The sequence below is a fragment of the Plasmodium gonderi genome, assembly GCF_002157705.1.
Source record: "Plasmodium gonderi DNA, contig: Chr03, whole genome shotgun sequence".
Classification (NCBI taxonomy): Eukaryota; Apicomplexa; class Aconoidasida; order Haemosporida; family Plasmodiidae; genus Plasmodium; species Plasmodium gonderi.
Window position 1 is genome coordinate 405,001 of NW_021628927.1, and position 23,825 is coordinate 428,825.

General features: G+C 29.1%; 5 protein-coding genes and 2 non-coding genes across 7 annotated transcripts in view; 3 read left to right on the plus strand and 4 right to left on the minus strand.

Moving 5' to 3' along the window:
• PGO_030750 (replication factor a protein) overlaps positions 1-3,195 on the minus strand; it is a gene marked incomplete at both ends in the record, with an annotated part of 3,711 nt that extends 516 nt beyond the window's left edge. The window contains one exon of the mRNA XM_028686063.1: positions 1-3,195. This exon is cut by the window's left edge and continues 516 nt beyond it. Within this exon, the coding sequence (XP_028541864.1) occupies positions 1-3,195 (3,195 nt within the window).
• A 1,674-nt stretch (positions 3,196-4,869) lies between these two features.
• PGO_030760 (hypothetical protein, conserved) lies at positions 4,870-6,310 on the plus strand (the record flags this gene model as incomplete). Its single annotated transcript, XM_028686064.1, has 4 exons — positions 4,870-4,953; positions 5,372-5,646; positions 5,842-5,941; positions 6,182-6,310. The coding sequence occupies 4 exons, from the start codon at positions 4,870-4,872 to the stop codon at positions 6,308-6,310; spliced, it is 588 nt and encodes a 195-aa protein (XP_028541865.1).
• A 2,731-nt stretch (positions 6,311-9,041) lies between these two features.
• On the plus strand, positions 9,042-10,661 carry PGO_030770 (zinc finger protein; the record flags this gene model as incomplete). Its single annotated transcript, XM_028686065.1, has 1 exon — positions 9,042-10,661. One exon carries the CDS (start codon positions 9,042-9,044, stop codon positions 10,659-10,661), a length of 1,620 nt encoding a protein of 539 aa, XP_028541866.1.
• An 837-nt stretch (positions 10,662-11,498) lies between these two features.
• Positions 11,499-13,976, minus strand: PGO_030780 (actin-like protein; the record flags this gene model as incomplete). The annotated part of the gene is made up of 7 exons (XM_028686066.1): positions 11,499-12,229; positions 12,392-12,563; positions 12,806-12,909; positions 13,125-13,212; positions 13,415-13,445; positions 13,594-13,659; positions 13,909-13,976. The coding sequence occupies 7 exons, from the start codon at positions 13,974-13,976 to the stop codon at positions 11,499-11,501; spliced, it is 1,260 nt and encodes a 419-aa protein (XP_028541867.1).
• A 1,962-nt stretch (positions 13,977-15,938) lies between these two features.
• PGO_030790 (hypothetical protein, conserved) lies at positions 15,939-18,230 on the minus strand (the record flags this gene model as incomplete). Its single annotated transcript, XM_028686067.1, has 2 exons — positions 15,939-17,907; positions 18,118-18,230. 2 exons carry the CDS (start codon positions 18,228-18,230, stop codon positions 15,939-15,941), a joined length of 2,082 nt encoding a protein of 693 aa, XP_028541868.1.
• Positions 18,231-20,822: 2,592 nt separating this feature from the next.
• Positions 20,823-20,901, plus strand: PGO_030800. The gene has a single exon. It is a non-coding gene; the product is annotated as a tRNA-Ser (tRNA).
• A 1,911-nt stretch (positions 20,902-22,812) lies between these two features.
• PGO_030810 lies at positions 22,813-22,885 on the minus strand. The gene has a single exon. It is a non-coding gene; the product is annotated as a tRNA-Ile (tRNA).
• Positions 22,886-23,825: the final 940 nt, after the last annotated feature.

A 23,825-nucleotide genomic window follows, 5' to 3' on the forward strand; every position in this document is an offset into this window, starting at 1 on the left:
ATCGATAAATCCAAATGTAGTAAAAACTATACCTTTTCCTGATAAAGCTTCTTCATTTGCTAAATTTACATCTTTTTTAATTTCTTCAATGGTTTTCTGTAATTCTATATGAAAATTATTTGTACTTACATTAACAGAACTGAATACATTTTGTTTATTATTGATCCACCAATTTTGTAGTATATATGCTCTATTTATTTCTGGATTTATTTCAATTTTAGTTTTCGGGTGAGATTCTAATTTTTTTCCTTGCCATTCTCCAACTTTCAAATACTTAAAACATATAATACAATTTTCCCTCAGATGAATTTCTTCAATTTTTAAAGCATGTTCTCCCCAAAGAGTTACATTTATTGTTTCATTACTATCGTCTACCAAAGTTAAATCTCTTTTTTCTTTATATTGTCCTGTTTTTTTGATTAATACTTGCATATTTTCTTGAAAGCTCAACACTACTCCTATTGCATCTACTAAAGAACCTGTATTCATATTTTTTATATTATCTATAGATGCAAAATTGTATATAAATTTTGGTATGTTATCATTTTCTTCTAACAATTCAATAATGGAATTCTCATCCAAGGTAATTTCACAATCATGTTTCAAGGTATTAAATTTTTTATTTGCTGCTTTGATATTTCCCTTACTTATTTTATATATTTTCCCCACTTGTAAATAATCATACCATTTATCTACTGCTTTTCCAAAAAAATTTGCTTTTATTTCTCCATCTTCATCACATAGTTCAATATTAAAAACTTTTCCTTCTTTATTTCCAGAATAAAATCGCCTTACATTATCTTTTGATTGAACCCTAGCTTTGATAATCCACTTGGAAGAATATTGTGATAGCTTATTAATTTGCATTAAAATACCATCATTCATTTTTATAACTGCACTATTGCTTTGTTGGTATGGGTTACATTTTCTATTATTCCTACTTAATGTATGTTCTTTCAACATGCTTTTTGTTTCGTTTTTTTTATCTGTAGAAAATTCATCCAAATCGTGCAAACTTTCTTTCCTTTCTTGGAAATATCCCGTGTTTTCATCACTCCTACCTTTTTTTGTCCCTTCTTCTTCACTTCTGTGGTTGTTACTACCACTGTAATTATAGTTTCTTCTTCCAAATTCAACGTTTGCAGAACCATAATTATTGACACTTTTGTTGCTGTACTTATCTCCCTCTTGAGGGAAAAATCTGTCATTTGTCGCTTCCTCATTTGTACTAACCTTTGACAAGCCGCTATTATAATTCCCACCGCTTCTTCCTACATACATTTTCGAATCTTGTGCATTTGTATTTGTATTTGCATATGTATTTATATTCGCATATGTATTTGTATTCGCATATGTATTTGTATTCGCATGTGTATTTGTATTCGCATATGTATTTGTATTCGCATATGTATTTGTATTCGCATATGTATTTGTATTCGCATATGTATTTGCAGTTCCGTATGATTGGGTAACGCTTCTGTGGTTGTGACCTTCCTCCTTTCCTCCTTTGTGCATGTCTACGTTTTTACAATTCTCATTTTCTCCTATATTATGTGGAGAAAAATGATCATATGCCCCATTTGCTTTTTTGTTATTATTGTTATTTATGCCACTTCCGAATTCATTTGTATGTCCCTTAACACTTTGGTAATAATTTCTTTCATCAGTTGCATTTCTATCTATGCTGTGGGTTCTATTTTCCATCGAATTATCATTCCTTCTAGGGGAGAAACGTTTTTTTAAATCCTCACCCTCTGCCACTTCCACTCCTATTGCATCCTCGCCCATGTCCCCATCATACATATACACGCTTGGATTCTTCATGCATGGTTTTGGATAACTATTAATCATACTTTCTTGAAAATTATTTTTTTCTGTAAATGTACTTGAAACTGTAGGAGGAGCACCTCCGATCGGTTCGTAGCTATTGCTGCTCCTTCCATTATGCATCTCCGGTACAATATTATGAGTTCTGCTCTTACTATTATTATTGTAATATTCCTTTTCATAAGAAGTATTAACACGACTCGTGTCATACACAGTAGTGTTGTTTCGCTTACTATATGGAGGAGGATTCAGATTCATACTGTGCAAACTTGGGTTATGTTGGTGTGATAACAACCCTATGGTCTCGTTTTTGTTATTTTCTAATTTGTTCATATTCAATGGGAGATGGCTATAGTTTGAATTTTCATTGTATACGCACTTGTTTACATTTTGCTGTTCTACCATTTGGGTTGTCAAATTTTCTTTCATTCTTTCATGCACAATTTGAGAAGGTTTCTTTACATATTTTGTACCCTCTTCTCTGTTACTTTCAGGTATTCTGCTGTGTTCATAACTTTGTGTGGAATCTTTGTAGGGTAGTCTATTCACATAGGTTGATTTCTCAACATACACGGGCCTCTCTCCATAGGTCGAATGGAAGTCCTTACTTACCGGATCCTTGATAAAATTTTCACTAGACATACGTTGACATTTTTCATAGCTGTTTCTAGAATCATTTTCTGTACGTTCATTAAATTTATTATAATTGGTTGATGAAGGGTAAGAATTTATATGTTCTGTTATCTCAGTGCGAGGATATAAGAATTCTCTTGCTTTATTTTCGTTGTCATATTCATTAGAAAACCGTGGCAGGGTACTAGTTCTCATTTTTCCTTCGTTGTCATTAGTTCTAGACTTAATTTCACTGCTATACTCAATAGATTGGGGAGGAGGTCGAGAACAGCCGTCTTTTGAACTATTTTCTGTTTTTGAATTTAACAGTAAGTAAGAAATACTCTGGAGATGGTACTTCCTGAATAAATCTTCAATATCAAAGTATTCTATGTTCATAAAAATTTTTATTCTTTTTGCAAAAATGAAAAGTTTCCCATAATAATTCGTAATAGAAAAATTTTCGATTGCTATTAATTTTTTTACATAAGATATTGGTGCAGATGTTGCTGCAGAGGTGGTAACAGTATTACCATCTTCAATCCCCACATGTACAATGGCATAATACTGTGGAGGTAATGTTCCATCAATTACTTTTAAAAAAATTTGATTTGCCCCAGCATTCATCTGACTAAAGCATATTAAAATTACCTGTGAATTTAACCAACCTATGCTTTCCTCCGAACTAGGTTCAGTAAAAAATTTGTATATAAAATCGGGGGTCGCTTTGGACAAAATTTCTTCGTTTTTATTCATTTTTGGATTAAAATAGGAGTTCAGTAGGGTCTGTGTGTGTATGTGTGTGTGTGGGGTGGAGTAGAGGAAAGGAGGGAAGTTCCTCTTGCTTGTCAAACTTGTGACCTTTCAATTGCCGATCGTGCGCTTATGCCAATTGTGCTTGTGGCAATAATCAACACAGAGGAGAAAATCTATCTTTCCAAACCAGCGCTCACCCACTGAACACACTCACCCCTTGCGTTACTTCTTAATCATTTATGCCTTTCTGCATTAGTGATGATACCTACTTATATCTACACATTTATGTATGTACACAACTTGAACGGATTTAAAAATACAAGTATAAAAAAATACAAAATAAATATCCATTCACGAGCATTAACGAGGGGCAGAAATTCCTAAATGCATTAGTTTAGTGTTGTTCATTCATGGGCCTTTCTCGTACGAAACGGTAAAAATGTTATATGGAGCAAAACTGTGTCGTTTCCTTTTCTTTTTCTTTTTCTTTTTCTTTCCTTTTCTTTTCTTTTTTTTTTTTTTTTTTTTTTTTTTTTTTCTCTCTTTAAGTAGGAACTATGCAAAGGTGTATGTACATGTACCTGTATGTGCAAATATATATACATATGCTGATGTATGCATACTTTCACACATACAGTTGAATGTGTGTTCTAACACATGCGTGTTTACATATCCTTGAAGTAAACATAAATGTTAAGAACTTTCAAAACACAAAATATGAAGTTTTAACTCAATTATATGAAGAAGGGTGCGTGCTCTTCCTTAAATGAGGTTATTTTTTTTTTTTCAAAAATAAATTCCTACCAAATTGGGCTTTTTAATTAGTCATCCGATGCCACAAAATTAATCAAAAAGGTTTTTAGCGCCCCCTTAACCACCTTTAGTCGCACTGCCCATTTCAGATTTCGTTCCTTGACAATTTCTCTGCTTCGGTAGTGGATTCCCTTTACTTCTTCGATTCTTTACTCGTTTGCTTCTCTCTTTTTTTTTTATTTTTTTTGTTTTTTTTCTGGCGAGCACAATTAGCTTATCTGTGCTCCTAATTTGTAGTAACACATGCACACAAAACGAATTGATAAGGGGGAAATTATATCATTCCCAAAGTGAGGAAAAATAATGTGTTTTTTTTTTTTTTTTTTTTTTTTTTTTTTTTTTCCTTTTTTCATTTTCTTCACTATTTTTTCTCTTTTCACTGTTTTCAATCTTTTCATTATCGTAGTTTTGCTTTTTTTTTTAAAATGTTTACACATTGCAACTAGCTTAGTTCGAAAAAGAAAAAAAAAAAAAAAAAAATTTCTCACGAGTGCCAAAAAAAAAAAAAAACTGAAAGAGTGGGGGCGCACACACTAGCTCTGGCACAATATCATTTACCGTCTTTTACAAACAAATGGAAGTTGACCCCCCTGATCCATGAAATGTGAATGGAAACTGAGTGAAGGGAAGCAAAAATTTCCTTTTCGAATATACTGCTTTGGTTAGTCATCGTTGCATATTCTACTTCGCCTATCCCACTTTACATTGCATGGGCAAAATGTATACAAGTTAAAGGCCATTTAGACGAAGATTTCCTGAATAGACACACAAAATATTTGAAAAGTGGTCACACCTGAAGTAGTCCCATTTGAGGTCAATTACAAATCCCACAGATCAGAGATCGTGGTGGAAAAGTATATAATGCTGCTATGTCTTAACTTCCTGTTTTTTTTAAATTTGTTTACTCTTGTAAACACTCTCAAATGTTCAACTAAAACTGATAAGGTACGCAGTTTGAATTGCATGAAAAGAAAAGACGCCACTCTCTTTTTTTTATTCATTATTTTTTATTCATTATTTTTTATTCTTTATTTTTTATTCCTTATTTGTTATTCTTTATTTGTTATTCTTTATTTTTTTTTTTTCTTTGTTTGTTATTCTTTATTTTTTTTTCTTTATTTTTTATTCTTTATTTGTTATTCTTTATTTTTTATTTTTACGTTTTCGTACTACGTATGGGAGGAAATAAAAACTAACGGACATGAATCTCATATCCTACACATAATCATATGTACCCCTATGTATAGATTAAAAAAAAAAATGACAAGTATATATGTTCCATTACTCATCAATCAAAACTTCCATCAACATGATGCCCATCAGTACCTCTCTCCCCCTCTTCCCTTTTTTTTTTTTTTTTTAGTATCAAAGTTTCATATGTATCCCACAAAGATATGAAGGGTTAACAAAAGCAAGGAACTTATTTCGCCTGTATCTGAACAAAACATCAAAAAACAAATTCGAAATAATATGCAAAAAATTAGAAGACATAGATATATTTCCCAAAGACATTGAAGAATCTTTCATTAGAGGTACAGGCAAAGGTGGACAGAAAGTTAACAAAACGAATAATTGCGTAATGATAAAGTATGACAACTCGGATGGAGAAAAAATAATAATAAAATGCCATAAGTACAGGTGAGAAATGGAAACATAGAAAATGAAAAAAATACATTTTTATTTTGTTTTATTTTTATGAGAAATGGCTGTAGGTATTACGAGACAAACCTCTATTCTCCTTCTCACATTTTCCATTTTATCCTAAATATTTTTTTAAACCTTGTTTATCACATTTGTTTTTGCTTAATTTTTTTTTTTTTACCTTTTCAAAAGATGTCTACATAAAAACAGAACTTATGCACGAGAATTGCTATACCATAAAATAATTTCAATCAGAGACAAACTCGAAAATAAGATCATCAATCAAATTGAAGTAAGACCTTTATAGCACATAATTTTTTTTTTTCAAATTTTTTGCAAAATTGTGTGAGATAACTGAACATATCCCATGTCCACCAAATATTGTGCATGATGATGTGTTAATTGTTTACCATTTGTAACACTCATAAGCGGCATGTGTATTAATCAGTAAATACGCATTGGTATGGAAATTCATCTCGTTATGTTCCCTTTTTTTTTCTTTTTTTTTTTTTTTAAAAAACCAAATTCATAGAAGGAAAAACGAAGAATCTTAAAACCAACGGATAAAGAAAAGAGAGAATCAATAAATTACAAAAAAAGAAGATCAGAAATAAAAAATAATCGACAAAAATGTATACTATATGAAGATGACATTGGTTGAAAAATTTTCATTTTGCATGTTATATTTTTTTTACACCTTTTTTTTTCCTTCCACGCCGCAATACTTTCTGCTAAAATCGATCATGTAAAAATGCAAGGTCTCATCATATGAACATGTGTCATAAGTTCCCAAACACGTAAGGTGCCTGTTACAGTTTATAAAAATTTGTCAGACGTTGTCTGTCACATTGTAAATGACCGTTCGTTATTTGTAACACTTTATGGGCATACACTACATATGATTTTATACATGCATATACATATGTATATATACATATATATAAATACGTAATTCTTATAATAGCTCTTCCACTTTTGCCATTCCCTACGGAAAGAAGAAATTCCTTTTTCTCATTGTGTGCTTTAATGAATATTTATACACACACACACATTTTTTTTCTTTTCTCTTTTTTTAAATTTTTGTTATGAAATTATAACTAATCCACCAGCTGCTAAGGCTTTGCTGCTGGTATTATGAAAACGGCACAAAATACGAAAGGTGGAGGGAAAAGTTTACCACTTTGGAATGTATATATATCGTATATTTATATATACATATATTTACACACACACACACATATATATATATATAGTATATACTCATATGTGGGGACATGCACACAGGTGCTTCCAGTCTTATTTGGTAAAAAAAAGAAAAAAAAAATTGGACTTGAAGTTTACTCGCTGGAGATCACCCCATCAATAATCTTGCTACATCCCTTCGTTCAGTAATGACACAAATAAAATATTGTGGAGAGGGGTGGGGGATTGGTAATAATTTTATAAAAATGTATATAATTCATTTAAACCTGTCTTAAATTCCATTGTGTTTTCATTTAATAGACTACAATAACTTTTTTTCGTAATTAAGAAGAGAAAGGGGTTTATGCAAATTTTTTTTTTTTTTTTTTTTTTTTTTTTCCTCCCGTAAATGTTGTTGCTCAGCAAATCTTATAAATTTTTTTAAATATACGCATAATAGGAAGATTATTTATATATATATATATATATATTATATACGTATGATAAACATTATGGTTCAAACAAATTAACAGCAAAATGCTTGCTTTATTTTCTTTATTTTTTTCATTTGTCACTTTTTGCTAAAGAGAGGAAGAGTGGGTTTCACAAAGCAAAAAGGAATGAAACAATTAATCCAATGCAGTGCAAGCAGTTTATGCATAATATGATTTAGTAAGAAGAGTAATAAAGGGAAGAGAGTACTCAAAAGCAATGAAAAGAAAGGATGTAGGGCTTTTCCACATATATAACATTCTCTTCCATACACATATATATATTATTATATATGTATAACATTTATAGAACATATATATTTACTGTTGCTAGCGGCAAACTTAACCTTCCCACAGAAAAAAGAAAAACAGGGGCCTAGCTTTATATTATTCTATATTTTTATATATTCTTCATTATTAATTGCATTATTGTATCTCCAAAAAAAAAAAAAAAAATAATAAATAATAAAAATAAAATAATAAAATAGGACCACTTCGTTTTTATGAAATTTTTTTAATGCTTTTTTTCTGTCGTTTTTTTTTTATTTTTTGAAAGGCTACATAACTACTGCATAATTATCATTTAAAATTTTTTTTTTTTTTTTTTTTTCTTTAGAACGCTTTTGCTTTATTTCATTTTATTCTACTTTATTCTATTTTATTATATCTCATTTTATTCTATTTTTAACTTGATGTATTACGTGTATCCATGCTTAGACGTTTTTGTCGTCATTGTGTTAAAATTGGCTTTTCTGAGAATTTGGCAACCACGTCAAATGTCAGAATTTATGCCCATTTACCGTTCGCCCAATTTTCATATCGCCCTACTTCCCTTTTTTTTTTTTTTTTTTTTCTTTCCTTTTTGATGGTAAGAGGAAAATCTATTCCTTTTATTAACTAAAAAAAATGTTATACGTATGCTAATCAATGAAATTTTAACAACCATTTTTTTTAAAAAAAAAAAAGAAGATCAAAAGGAAATCAATTCCGCAACACGAATCTAAATTAATCACATTTTGAGAAAAAAAACTTCCAACAAAATAAAGAAGAAAAATTACCCCATTCCAAAGCCGCACTGAAAAGCAGCGATTTGGAAAGTTTGCAGAATTGAGCACATTCACGGGGTAGGTGGGAAAGCACATATACTTTCACAATCAATTATATTTGAAGAAATATGTAAAGAGACGAATAAGCAGATTTGTATATTATCAGTTAAGCGGTTCTTCGTATGCACGAGCCAAAATAATAATTATATGCTGCACCTGAGGGTATTTCTGCTGTACCCCCCCTTTCCCCTGTCAGTATAACCCCCCTTTTTTTTTTTTTTTTTTTTTTTTCTTTTTTTTTTTTTAACCACGCATATATTCATATTTTTTCGTACCAAGAAAAATATCAAACGGGAAACTAAAATAAGTTAAAATGAAAATTGGATTTAAACATGAATAAAATTGCTCAGAAAGAAAGAGTTCATTCACACTGAGAAAAATAATAAGAATAAATTAACGAGTAAACGACCAAAAGGTTTTGGACACGTTAACCCAAACATATACAAAAACACACATACATAAATGTGCGTATTTATACTTTACACTCTTACCCAAACATCAATATAAATCATAATTTAAAAAAGCTACAAATATACAGAAGAGATAACATTGTTACATAGAAAAATCATCTCTCTCCTCGCTTTTTTTTTTTTTTTTTTTAAAAAAGTCAAAAATGGATGATGAAGATGCCATAATAGTAGACATAGAAGAAAAACAGATAGGGGAAAAATCTATGGACATAAAAAGTGTATATAACATAAGGAAAGAAGATTTAATTTTTCAGGAATATGTGAATAAGAATAACAACTCAGCAATTAATATGTTTAATAACGATCAAGTAAATGTATACATTGAAAATAGGGATTTGAATAAAAAGACCTATAATTGTTATACATGTAATATACAAATATATAACTACTCTTTTTTTCGATATCATTTTAAGTCCGAATGGCACAAGTACAATTTAAAAAGAAAGCTGCTCAATTTAAATGCAGTAAACGAAATAACTTTTAATGAAAAGGTACAAATTTTGGCCAAAGGCGATGAAAAAAATAACAGCACACACAAAAATGACCAAATCAGCAACGAAAAAAGCGACAGTAATCGTGCACAAAAAAAGCAAAGTAACAGTAATAAGAAAAAAAAGGAAAAAAAAAACAATGTCGATTTTTACAACAATAAAAAAATGAACAGTAACAGTAACATTAATAACAATTCTGTAGCGCAAAAGATACAATATGCAACGAAAGAGGACATTTTGTTGACAAAAAATGTAAAATATGACAATCCAATGGTGTGTTTTTTTGATAATAGAATATTTAATTCGGTAGAAGAAAATATAAAACATATGAATGATAATTATACCTTTTACATTCCAGATTTAAAATATGTAACAAATTTGAAGAAAGTTATTTTAACCATAGGGAAAAAAATATACGAAGAAAACATATGTATTTACTGCTTTCGATATTCTAAATGCGTCAAGTCTCTTCAGTCCCATATGATATGCAAAAGTCATACCAAACTACATGCAGACTTTTTCATTTTTATTCAAAAATATTACGATTTTTCAAAATCATACGTCGATTTGTTAAATAGATACATTACTAATAAGGAAGACAAAGAGCTACTTCTTTGTATGCTCCACAAAAAAATTAAAAAACAAATAGGTTCTAAGTGTCACATCAGTGCCAAGTATTATGATGATGAACCCACATCAAGTTACAAATATAATACACAAAAAAGAGATACGGGTGATGGAGTAATTTGTGACAGAATCGAGCATGAAAACCATGTAAACAATTTCGCAGCAAGTGACAATTCGCCTAATAGCATACGTGATAAAAACTTAAGCTTACACTTTTCTGACACAGAGGAGCAGAAGGTTGACCTCAATGTCAAAGATAAAAGTGAAAACGACAACAGTGATGATTACAAAGTGAAGGAGGAAGATCTCAGCAAGAACATAACTTATGATACCATATATGAGGCTTTGCAACAGTTTGGCTACATGAAACCAGAATTAAATGAATATAATAATTTAGTGCTACCAGATGGATCTGAAGCTATTAATAGAAAAATTGCTTATATTTTTAAGCAAAAATTGCCTCTTCAAAATAGAACAATGTCAAAATGTGATAAAATTGATGTTTTAAAAAAAAAAGAAAGTAACCAAGATTATCGCTCATATAGTTACTACCTAGATGTTATGAAAAAGTATAATTTAGATTTAAATGTGAAAACGAACAACTTGAACAAGTTTTACAAAAGTGATTCCATTTTTTTTTTATGATTGCATTCAGACAATATTCTACCCTGTTTTTTTCAGCACTCGCGTGTATGCTTAGTGGGACACTGTGTACATATAATTGTGGTCTTATTATTATCACCTATATATTTGTGAAATGTATACACAATTGTGTATACATGCTTTAAATTTATTCATGTGCTGAATAACGACTTTTTTTTTTTTTTTTTTTTTTTAACAAGGCACACTTTACACATGTCTACATTATGATCAAAAAAAAAAAAAGGAATTACATTGTTATAATTTACATTTTAGTTTTTCGTAAAATTTCCTTTTAACATTGCGAACAGGTGTATAAAAAACATGAATTGATAAATGTGGCACATGTGACCAACTTTTATCATATTATAAATACATCATCAGAAAGTAATAAAAAAAAAAAAAAAGAATATGATATACATATGTATATACACAACGTGGGGAAATTATTCACAACAGTTCTTATATTATTAGCTAGCTGGTAAAAAAAAAAAAAAAAAAACTTACATTTTACCTGCACAAACTAACCATGAGAAAAGTAAAATAAAATAATAAAATATGTTTGATGGCATGATAACACTAAAGTGACAGTGGTATGTGTAATAATAAGAAAATATATTTGAGAGCATATTAATGAGACAAGTTATGTTGTTACTCAAGCTTTAAGGAAAAGCATCATTTATTTCATCACAATTCTTTTTTATTATACAAAACAAATGAACATCAACATGCATGCGAATATGTACACATCCCACTGTTACCTTACATCTTTTTAAAAAAAAAAAAAAAAAAAAAAAACGAATATTCGTCAAGCAGAATGTTAACCTTGTGGAGTAGAGGACACTACAGAATGTTAGCTAATATTAGAAGTTTTTGTATACTCTTATTTTTTGGTGTTGAAAAGTAGTCCTCCCTTGTAATCCACTTTTTTTCATTGTTGTAAATGAGTTTCCCATACTTTTTGCAGCCTAAATATGAGGCTATATCAGACATGTTCATATTTTTTATATGTATTTTTGTATTTTCACTATAATTTTTATGTTTTAAAGTATTCATTAATTCTTTATGTAATCTTTCATGCATATTAATACAGTTTGATACGCCACCAATAAGAACAATGTTGTTCATTAATTGTTTTCTTAAATCCATTGGACAGGAACATATACATTCGAAAATTAGCTGATTTAATGATATTATATTTTGCTTATAATAATATCCAGGAAAATGTGCTAAAAATTCTGGCTGAAAATAAATTTCATGACTCAATATTTCAGCCTTTGGATCTATATATATATTATTGTATGGAATTTTATATGGTTTACTTAACCCATTACAATCACTATTTAATTTTATACTTCTGTCTATATCTAAACTTATGTAACTGTTTAATTCTTTATAATTCTGCACAAGTATGTAATCAATATAGTTATCATTTATTTTCATAAAATGGGATATATATTTACTTATTACATAGCCACCTATTTCGCTAATCTTCGTGCTGTCAAGGAAAATACCATAATTTTCTGAAATGGGTGATATTCTACTTGCGCATTCGCCTAAATCGACAACGAGAGCTTTTAAAAGAAACGGGGGTTGGTGGGGGGGGTGAGGAGAAAGTCGAGTTAAACGAGTTGGTCATGCGATGCATAATTATTATCATAAAACTGTATCATAAAAAAAAAAAAAAAAAAAAGTTTAATTTTCAGAAATACACAACTTTATCTTTTTTTGAGAACCTGTTTTTAGTCCATAATAGTAAGAGGCTGCTAAGGAGTTATAAATAAAAGATATGGACGCAAATTTCTGACTTTTGAATGCCCAATCAAGTAAGTTCGAAATGTATAATTTTTCGGCTCTTTCTGGAATTGCGACAAGTAAATTGTAGTCAGCTGTCTTTATGTTTAGTTTCTATTTCATGGAGTGTGTGTATGAGGTGGAAATAAAAAATGAGAGAAGTAAAATGTTGTATAGAGTAGGGTTTGGAAAGCCTTAAAATCCCTGTATGTGCACAAACAAAATTGGTGGGGGGAAGTTAGTCTCATCTCTTCGCAAATAAAAATATATACACGCACATGTGTGTGTGTGTACAATTACATCCTCGTACATTCACATGTGGGGGATCAAACTGTGCATGTACTTTTTGTTCATACTTTTATGAGGTAGTTGTACACTTCGAACAAATCCGTGAAATCATTCGTGCTCAATGGATGTCGTGGGTCGGCAAAAGTTATCTTAACATTTACTAATTCGCCATCTGAATAAGAATTGTATTTTGTTCGGTATGATTATACAAGTCTAAATATTGCTATAAATGTTTATCCCTAGATGTGTTACGCATGTTCATTCGTCTATTGTAGACTAGCTAATTTTTTTTTTCTTTTTTTTTTTTTTTTGTCACTTTTGCAAACATCAATTTGGATTAGCGATTAATTTTTTGCTATTTTTTTTTTTTTTTTTTTTTTTTTTAACCTTCCTTATCTATTGATACTTTTTCTTCTTTCGATTTAGCTATTCCATATTTAGTTAGTGTATAATCTTCTAGAGCCTCCAACCCGAACTACATGTCCGAATAGATCAATTCCAGACATGGGGTGTGAAGCAACATGCACAGAAAATTACATGTGTATGCATAAGTGTTATCACATATGTGAATACTCTCACTTAAGCACTCATGAACACACAAATGATGTTATTACACCATACGTATATTATATTGTTTGAGGGTGGCATATTTGTAGGGTAACTTTTTCTTTTCATACTTTCACCTTTCTTGAGTTGGAAAATGTTTTTCTACCAAAAGGAGAGAAAAAAATATATAAAAATGTGTATACATGTATATATATATATATATATATATGTATAAATGCTAAGCAACGCTTCTAATTCTCGTGCAAGTTGGACAAATAAGTTGGGATAAGTATGCATAAATAATTCATACTCTATATATAAACAAGGGATCTGGAATGTTGGCATGTGATCCTTGGTAACTCCAATTTTTATCGTCCTAATGGCGCAAATGAGTGTGGATATAGGCATGGGTGTATTAAGATATTTTTAAAGAAAAAATGATATTCTTAAGTTTTAAGCTTGTATGGTGAGCGTAGAAGTAGAGAGTAGAGAGGATTCCTCAAATTGGGATTATCCAAATATTGTTTATTAGAATGAGATTGTTTTCATTTTTTTTTTCCCCCACGAAAATATATATATTTTTTTTTTTTTTCTATCGGTTTGTTTTTCTTTCACTTGTGCGAACCAAGACCCTGGGTCCAAAATCACAATAGGGGGATATTCTTCTTCCACCTTTTCATCTTCACATTCCATTTTTCCTCTTTTAATTAATGCAGAAAAGGTATACTTATGAAGACATCACAAAGAATGCAAAATGAAATGAAAATCTGTATGATATTTTACAGACAAGTCATTTTAAAACGATAGTGAGAAAGAAAAAAAAAAAAAATAAAATAAAATAAAATAATAAAATAAAAATAAATAAAAAATAAAACGTGCATGGTCTTTATTTTGTTCATTTTCATGAATGAATAGACGGATGGACGAAAAAGAAGGGAAAGTTTTCAAATACATCGTTTTGTTAATATGTACAGATGAAAATACCACATTTTACACTTCCTACGTATAATTTTTTTACAGTTCTTCCTCCCCTCTTGGCAAAAAAATATGCCTTAAATGAAGCAAAGTTTTATGCAATTTATTTTTTACCAACCCATTTTTTACGTGTGCAGAACTTTTTTTTCTGTCATTTGTGTGTAATCAAAACTCCTACATAATTTCGTGGCTATGACTATATTGAAAAAAAGTTATCCCAATACAATGAAAAGGGAATTTATACTAACTCTCAAAAAAAGAAAAAAAGGCAAAAAATTAATCGCTAAGCCAAATTGATGTTTGCAAAAGTGACAAAAGAAAAAAAAAAAAAAAAAATAGTTCGTGTTTTAAATAAATATAGTAATTAAATGGTAGCTTCTCTATTCTTGTCTCCTTTTTTTTTTTTTTTTATCTCCTTCCTTTCTCCTTTTATATGCATTTTAAAAAAGCGGCGAATGGTGTTTTAAAAAGATTACATCCATGTGTGCCTAGTACAAATACATATTTACAAGAACATACACATACAACTGATTTAATTCTTATTGCATATATGAACACAGAAGAGTAAAAAAGTAAGATAAAACAAAATAATAAATATGAACAAATAATTACCATGTAAAAAAAGAATAAAAAAAAAAAAAAAAAAAAGGAACCAAATAAAGAAAAGGGAAAGAAGGATCGAAGGAAGGAGCCAAAGAAAGAGAGAACGAACGAACGAACGAACGATAAAATGAATAAACAAAATTGATTTAAACATGCTGAACAATGCACATGCATGTATAAATCTATGTGTGCATACTATATATAAAAAAAAAAAAAAAAAAAAAAAAAAAAACATGCGCATTTTATTTTTGTTATTTTTCCAAACGGATTACGGTATTTATGTAAATCATAACTTCAAATTTCTCTGGGTATGAAAATATTTATGTAATAATTGTTACTTCCTTGTAAAATTGAGAATATAATGAAGGGTTAAGGATGTCGTCCTAAATGGTCTTATGAGAGACATGTACATATTCACTTTATTTATTTATTTTTTTTTTTTTATTTTTTTTTTTTTCCCGTCCCCTTTTTTGTGTATGTCTGTGTGCACATTCTGATGATATTTCATTTGATCGTTTACTCAAAATCAAAATTGTAGATAAGCTAAACTGAACATGTTCATTTAGTCATACGTTTGAGTGGGATAAGAGTATGTAAATCCAAAATGATATTTACTCCCCCCGCCCTGCATACACTAAATTGTTAACTATTTTCACCATTTTTATTAACGTGTGGGATGTATGTACCTATATACACACATATGTGTTCCATTTTTTGTAGATGAAATGAAAATAAATGTTCATTCTCCATGTCGTGTGGGAATTAGGTCTCCTGTTAACTCATCACAGCATGTGTGTTGTGGCAATGATTTGGAAATACAACCGCACAGATATATATATATATATATATATATATATATAATACACAGTTTGACTAAAAAAAAAAAATACGGCTACAAGATATGGGATCCGATCGGACTACGAAGTAAAATAAACATAAGGTTTTTCATGCACGCTATGAATATAACCACTCCTTCCGATTGGGTTACAAACCTGATACTGCATGTTATTCTTCTCATTATTTTCTCCTCGTGTCTTTCTCCCCGCTCTGTTCTCCTGCCAATTGGGGCAATTTTTTTTATTCACTCTTCTCATCATTTGGATTAAAGATAAAACTATTGCGCAACAGAAATTTCGTTAAGTACTTTAAAGCCTTCACAGCATCGTCAAAATTAATATTTCCATTTTGGACATCCAAAAGAAGTGCATGGACATTTTGTAAGTACAAAAAGGAATTTACAGAAACTATGAGAATGCGAAGGTAACCCATCATATTTAACAAAAGAAAGATAAAATTTGCATATCGGCTTTTTGCATATTTATCAATAAGTCGTAATCTAAATGCATTATCTGAAAAAAGGGAATTGATGAGCATATCATGATCTGGTTTAATGTTATTCTTTAAATAAAAGGAGCGCATGTTGTATCCTAAGTTATTTGCATGCATTTTGATTTCATTATATATTGGAATCATATCACTTTGAGCTTTTTTATTTATTGGGAATTTCAAGTGAATATTAAAATTGTCTATTAATTTATCGATCATGCCACGGTAGTAATCGAAAAAGAGTGAGTAGCAATATAAAACTGTTTCATTAAATAAATTTTCCTGGGAAGCATAATCGAAAAATTGTTTAAAATAAGCATTCAAATCTTTTATAAATTCTTTTATATCATTACGAGTATTTGACATATATTCATTTATTTTTTTCAGTTCTGAAGATACAGTATTGTTGGACTTATGTTTATCATTCAAATTGTTAATTAACTTCTTAGATATATAGTTAATGTTAAAACAAGAACATATATCAAAACATGTACACATTGAATCGAAAAATTTATATGAAGTAAAATAAATATCATCCATACTTGTGGGAGTCGATTTCATAATCGTGTCAATCAGTTCATCATTTCTCAATTTATATTCCATTGGTAACATTTCAAAACTTAAATGTAAAGCATCCTCTTTTTGCAATATTTCATATAAGAAAAATAAAAACGTGTAAACCGTTCTATTAAAAGCATAATAATATTTTTCAATTCCTTTCTCTTGAATCGGTTTTTCTTTATTTTCAAGGTCGTAAAATTCTCCATATTCGTGCGTTAAGTTATTTTCATATATATTATTTAAATTCTTTACAAAATTTTCATAGCATGTTAAATATTCCTTGGGTAAATTTTTGGACAATTTATCTAGATATGATTTATTGCTATAAAATAGTGTAGCTATACCGAACACGTGAGTCATCATTCTATCATAATATGCTTTATTCTCGCTGCTCATGCTACAGTGTCTCCTATCGCCATTGTCACAACTGTTACCACTGTCACCATTATAAATGTTCTCCTTGCTACTAGTGCAAACGGTAGGTATGCTCTTCAAACAGTTGATATTATCAGTGCTGCTATTAATCGGTATAGTTAGGTGTGATTTCTGCAATTCCCTTTTCCTTCTAGCATGTTTTCTTTCGAATTTATTTTGTTTATTTAGAAAAGAATTTTCTTCTTTTGAAGTATCAAATGAGCTATAAAAATTTTTGTTATTTTTTATATAATACTCTTCTAATATGCTCAATTTTGCTTTCTGTTCATTTTTCACTTTTTCCTTGGAATTCTGCTCACACCATTCCATCTTATTCTTTGCTTTTTGAACATCTGAATTTTGCTTAAAACCCTTTCCTCCCATCATAGCATTACAAAAATTAAAAATGTCAACGCGCCAATTCCTTTGTTTAGTTCCAATTTGCTCATTAAATGATTCTATATTTTCAGACCATTTTTTTTTGCATGATATGTTATCTATTCCATTTAACATCTTCGAATTGCATTCATGTGAATCAGGGGGGACGTCTACTAACATAACGTTAACGAATTTATCCTCTTTTCCTATTGATGTAACATTATTCATATCACTTTCTCTATCACTTTTTCCTAATCCACTATCACATTCTACTTTCTTCTCTGTTGAAATTAATCCATGGTAAAACTTCCTTATATCGTCATTGTGATTCTTGGAGATGGATTCTGTGAGCAACCTATGGGAACTCCTATATATGGCGAGAAAAATGGGAAGAGGTGAAAATGGGTAAAAAAAAAAAAAAAAAAAAAAAAAAAAGAAAAAAAAAGAAAGAAAAAAAAAACCTATATATGACGTTCCATATATGAAACTGATATATTGTTGTCCCTCTTCTGACCAAAAAAAAACATGCATATTCGAACGATTCATATATCTTATTTTTTCCTTCACTATATGTTACCTGTGTGTGCTAACTTCGTACGGTAATATCCTATGAATATTCTCAGTTAGGATAGGAATATAAGATGAATGCAGATAAACAGGAGGTAACAAACATAGCATTATTTTAAGCATTCTTAAAAAAAAAAAAATAATAATAAATTAAAATGTATACAATGGACTTCTCATCAAGTGTCTTGCGTATATGTGTGTGACTAAATTGGCAGCTGGGAATGGTATACTTCACATTATTGCACACATCGTTATATGAAATATAAGGAAGGGGGAATAATATAACAGAGAATATGCGGATGATAGAAAAAAAAAAAAAAAAAAGAAGTAGTGAAGGCCTAGGGTTTAGGATTATAGAGAAGTGGAGAGAAGTGAGATAAGCAGAATAAAAAAAAAAAAGAAAATGCCGTTTATGCACGTGTCTACAAACAGTAATTCCTTGGTAGCATCACACGCAGTTAAAAATTGTCGCTCAGAAAAGGCATATTTGTTCAATAAAAAGATGCGTTAATATTGTTCCTGTTGGTCATGTGCACACACATGCTCATGCGTTGTGATTTTTTTTTTTTTTAATTTATTTACTTATTTATTTACTTATTTATTTACTTATTTATTTACTTATTTTATTATATTTCATTTTTTCTTCTTGTTTACTTGCTGTATTTCGATAAACTGTCTTTGCTCAAATTCGTGTTAACTTAAACGCATTTTTACGTTCTGGGAATTATTTTTACAGTACAGTTGTCTCTCCTAGAAAATAAACATATCTGCATGTATATATTTTTAAACACATTCACATTTGCATATACACCCGGTAATGCAAAACAGTTAAAACGTTCTACAAGCGGAGGTCAAAATGTTAACAATGCTCTATCCTCACCAGTTCAAAATGTTGAAAATTGTTGAAAATGGTCGAAAATGGTTGAAGTATCGAAAAATATCCAAAAAATACGGAAAAAAATCGGAAAGGAATTAAAAAAACAAAGATATTAAAAATAAGATATAAATAACAAAACACAACTTTACAATTTAATACAATCGAAGTTGTCATCCAAGATAAGCTGAAAGTGTTGCAGTGGCAAGGTAGTCATAAAATTAATCATACACAAAATTTAATAAGTGGAGTAAGGTGAAAAAAAATTAAGAGCTTACATAAAACATTCGCAAATAAGAGAACAACATAAATGTTTTTATAAAAGCATAACAGAAAAAAACGACGGAAATACATTTACCACTAGTTTTGTATTTTTTTTTTTTTTTTTTTTCACATTTATGGAGTGTGAAGCGGAAGTAAAAAAATAAAAAAAAAAATTGCTAAAATATAGCTCTTAATTAGTGTGAGAGCATTCATATTTGTATATATGACAATGATAAAAAAGTATAACATCTTCAAAAAAAAAAAAAAAAAATAATGATAATTAATTATTCATTTATCGCAGCTTATTTATATACACATGGTATGATTTCATTTTATACCATTTTCTTATTTATTTATGTGTTTATATATCTAGGGAATGGATATGCATATGTAGGTTATTATCCATACGAATGCGTATAAAAAAATCACTTTGCATTTTATATGTAATACAGTAAACACATTTTCCCCCGCTTTTGCAACAAAAAAAAAAAAAAATAATAAAATAAATAAAATATAATATAATGAAAAAAATAAAAAGTGCCGAACGCTGAGAAAATCTAATTTAATGCCTAACATTGCATTTTCTTGGGACTGCGATTCATGTGTGTGTATGGGTGATAATATATATCTTACCATTTGATACTATTGATACACCCTTGGAAATTATTTTAGAGAAAAATTTCCATGTATATCTTAAATGAAATGGTGCTACATAGTTCAGAAAACTTATCTTGTTTTCGATTGACGGAAAGGTTTAAAACTGCTACTTCCAAAATAGAATGTTATTATTTCTGTTTATTTATAATGTTGCAACTTTCTTATTCAGACCAGGAGGAAATATGGTTTGCTCAAACAGGCCAAACATGAAAATATTACTCAGTACAATTTTTTACATATTTTATTAAACCCAAATGAATTTTTTAAATGTGTGAAAAAAAAAAAAAATAAATAAAATAATACAATAATCCATCCGTAGTAGCATTTATGAAAAAGGGTATTTTAAATGTAAAATGAAAGTCACAACTACTACATTACAGAAAGTGTATATAATTTATACATATTTTTCCATTCTTTTCCATTTCATACCATATGGCAATGGATAGAAAAAAAGGGGCAAAAGAGAAGAGGGACCGTGGGGGGGGGGGAGGTTAACTTGCTTTCGTGTATTATTTATCAAAATTTCACAAAAATCTAGCTGAAATGAAATTCGCCAATGGTAGGGAAAAAAAACATTGCCCTGCAAATTTTTACTTTAAAATGAAGTGGGCTGTTTCGTTTTGTCGTTCCTTCTCGCATTTTTGGATGCTATAAAACTTAAATCGTTTTCTTATTAAAATGAGTATGAAAAAAAGAGAAAAAATGAAAGAGAAAAAGAAGCTTCAATATATAAGTGTTACATATATCCTCAAGTTTTGAAAATTACTTTTTTTTTTTTTTTTTATATATAATTTGTAACGCACATAACATCACATGCTTTGGGGTGGTGGTGATTTATTACAATGTTTATTTTCCTTTATAACAATTTTGAAATTGTGAAAAAATTGGTATTAAATTGAAAACAGTTATTATCCATTTGAGACAGTGTGTCCGAGTGGTTAAGGAGTCAGACTAGAAATCTGATAGGCTTTGCCTGCGCAGGTTCGAATCCTGCCGCTGTCGATTTTTTTTTCATTTATATTTTATGTATATATTATAAATAAATATATATAGTTTTATGCACATCCGGGTAGAAGGAGAAAATAAAAAAAAAAATAAATAAATAATTCACAACTAATAATATATTCTTATTTCCGCTCCCTTTGAGTGTATTAACTATTTGGTATTTTTTTTTTTTTTCCAATTGGAAAGGAAAAATTAATGTGGATGCAGCACGAGATAGGGGTGGATACGTATATATATTTGAGATAAAAAAAAAAAGAAAAATGTACTCATTTTTAATCAAGCTTAAAGAATAAAGAAATTTAAATTCCAATTCATTTACTTAAATATTTGTGCAAAGTTTGATCAATTTTCCAATTTTAATCTACCCGAATTTCTTGCCATATTGCTGATGTATCCATTGTTCCACTTAAAACATTTTTCTTTACAAAATTTCGAACAAATAAGATATATTACAAAACATGTTCATTAAATCAACACTTATCCAGTATTTATAATAAAAATAAATGAGCGAAAAGTAGTGAAAAAAAAAAGAAGCAAACCTTATTTTTATATATGCTTTATATACTTTCGTGAACGTCTAAATGAGTTTCTAAAATGGGAAAAATTTGGTGATTCATATACTTTTTTTTATTAATTACTAAAAAAAATCATAAAAAACTTGTATGATAATATGAATTATAGTTCAGTCAAATGTATCATTTTTGTAATTTCATAGAGGTAGTAGTAATGGTTCGGGCTAATATTGCAAATAAATAGTTACCATGCAACATGCATGCACATGTATAAACATATACATACAAGTATATTTTTTATTTTAAGGAAAATAGGTAAAAAAGGAAAAAACTTAATTATTTTATTTTTTTTTTTTTACATATGCCATTTTAAATCCCCACTAGGTTGATAAAAAAAAAAAAAAAAAAGTGCCATAAATTTAAATACACCTTTCTCAAGTATGTGTCAAATGAAAATTTCCCAACCCATTTCCTAATTTTTCTAGTAATTTTTTAATTTTAAGAAATTTATTAAATTCGAAAAAAGAAAAAAAAAATTAAATTAGGGATACATATATATATATATATATATATATATATATATATATATATATTCATGTTAAAAATGGTTAAGATTTTTTGGATATATTTCCCATTAAAGAGAAGAGGCTCGACGTTGTCCAAACTGCTGCAAATTAATGAGTAAAAAAGAAAGACCCCCAATAATTTCTCTTTAGCCTTAAAATAAAATATAATAGGTCCATTTCAGATAAGTGGAAGGCACAAGGAATTGTAAGCCAAATGAGTATTTCTCATTTTGTACACATGTAAATACCTATTTTTATCGCCTTCTTTTAGAAGTACACTACACTCGCGCTTTAACTAATATATATATATTTCTATATGTGTATATGTTATGGTGACTATTTTAAACCAATTGATTTGGTGAACCCATACAATAACCTCAAACACTGAACCTACACAATAGAATGACTGATATATTTTTTAAAAGGTAACTATTAGGGTAAAGCACAACTAATTCTACATTAAATTCCACTTCTCCAGGATATTCTTTTCTTTTTTTTAGAAAAAAGAAAACAACAATATACGTAATTGTGGGAGATGAAAAACAATTCTTAATTTTTTTTGATAGGAAAATATGAGAACTTTAAAAAGTTAAACATCATAATATATTCATATGGTAACATATTAACTTTATTGTTTTTTTTTTTCTTTTTTTTTTTTTTTTTTTCCAAACACTAAAAATATTATTCAAAAGATTTCAATTTTTATAAAATATTCGATTTCTAATGGAAAATTTATACAACTTGGGGGGACTTTTATAAATCACAAATTTGCATAATTATTCCTATTAACAACTATTTATTTTTATTTTTATAATAATTAAATCGCATGATCCATGTGGGTTTCGAACCCACGACCTTCGGTACATAAGACCGACGCTCTAACCACTGAGCTAATGGATCTCATAATTAGGTATCCTAGTGCATATGCCATAATATTCCAATGAATTCAAGTGTCAACTAATGTGACCTCTGCCACGAACATCCCTCGGGGTCAGAAAAATTTATTATTATAAAAAGAATAAAATTCAACCCATTTAGATACTACAATCGACTTATTCATTAAAACATAATTGGAAAAATTAGTATTTTCGATAGAATTTTTTGCTTTGCCTTAGATAATTGTATTTTCCCATGCACCTTAAAACCCCTCGTTTTGTGTTCCCTAAATGTAGCATATATGTGTCACAGCTGCACAAAACATATTTGAGAAATCAGCACAGCACAACTTTTACCTCTATTAGATATGAATAATATTTTTTCTTCTTCTTCTTTTTCTTCTTTTTTTTTTTCCCGTATCCCGTTCGCATCTTTTTCAATCCTTTCTCTCTCTTTCATAAGTGTTTACCATTCAACACGGGAATCGTCTCAAATTCGTTAAAATATGGAATTTTTAAAAGCAGTTAAAACTATAATTAAGCACAGATTTTAACGGATACATAACAGATGTGTTACACGGTAAGAAAATACTCAGTGTTGTGCCACTTCAGCCCCTTGTATGCAGCACATACTTTTTGTTGTCGCATGGACATACTGTATTCAAACAAAGAAAAACTATTATATAAGCATGAAACTGATATATATATATATATATATATACATATCAAAATATTTTGTATGCATCAAAATAGTGTATTATATGTGTCAAACTAGCACATACGCATCAAAATAGCATAAACGTATCAAACTAGTGTGTATATATGTACATACCAATTTTAAAAACAAGCGAAAATGGTGGGCTACATATGGCAAGCTAGAATATGTTGTAATAAACAAATGAATCACTTGTTATTCATCATTCTTCATGGCCATAGAAATATTAATTTTACGCTTAGCATATCTG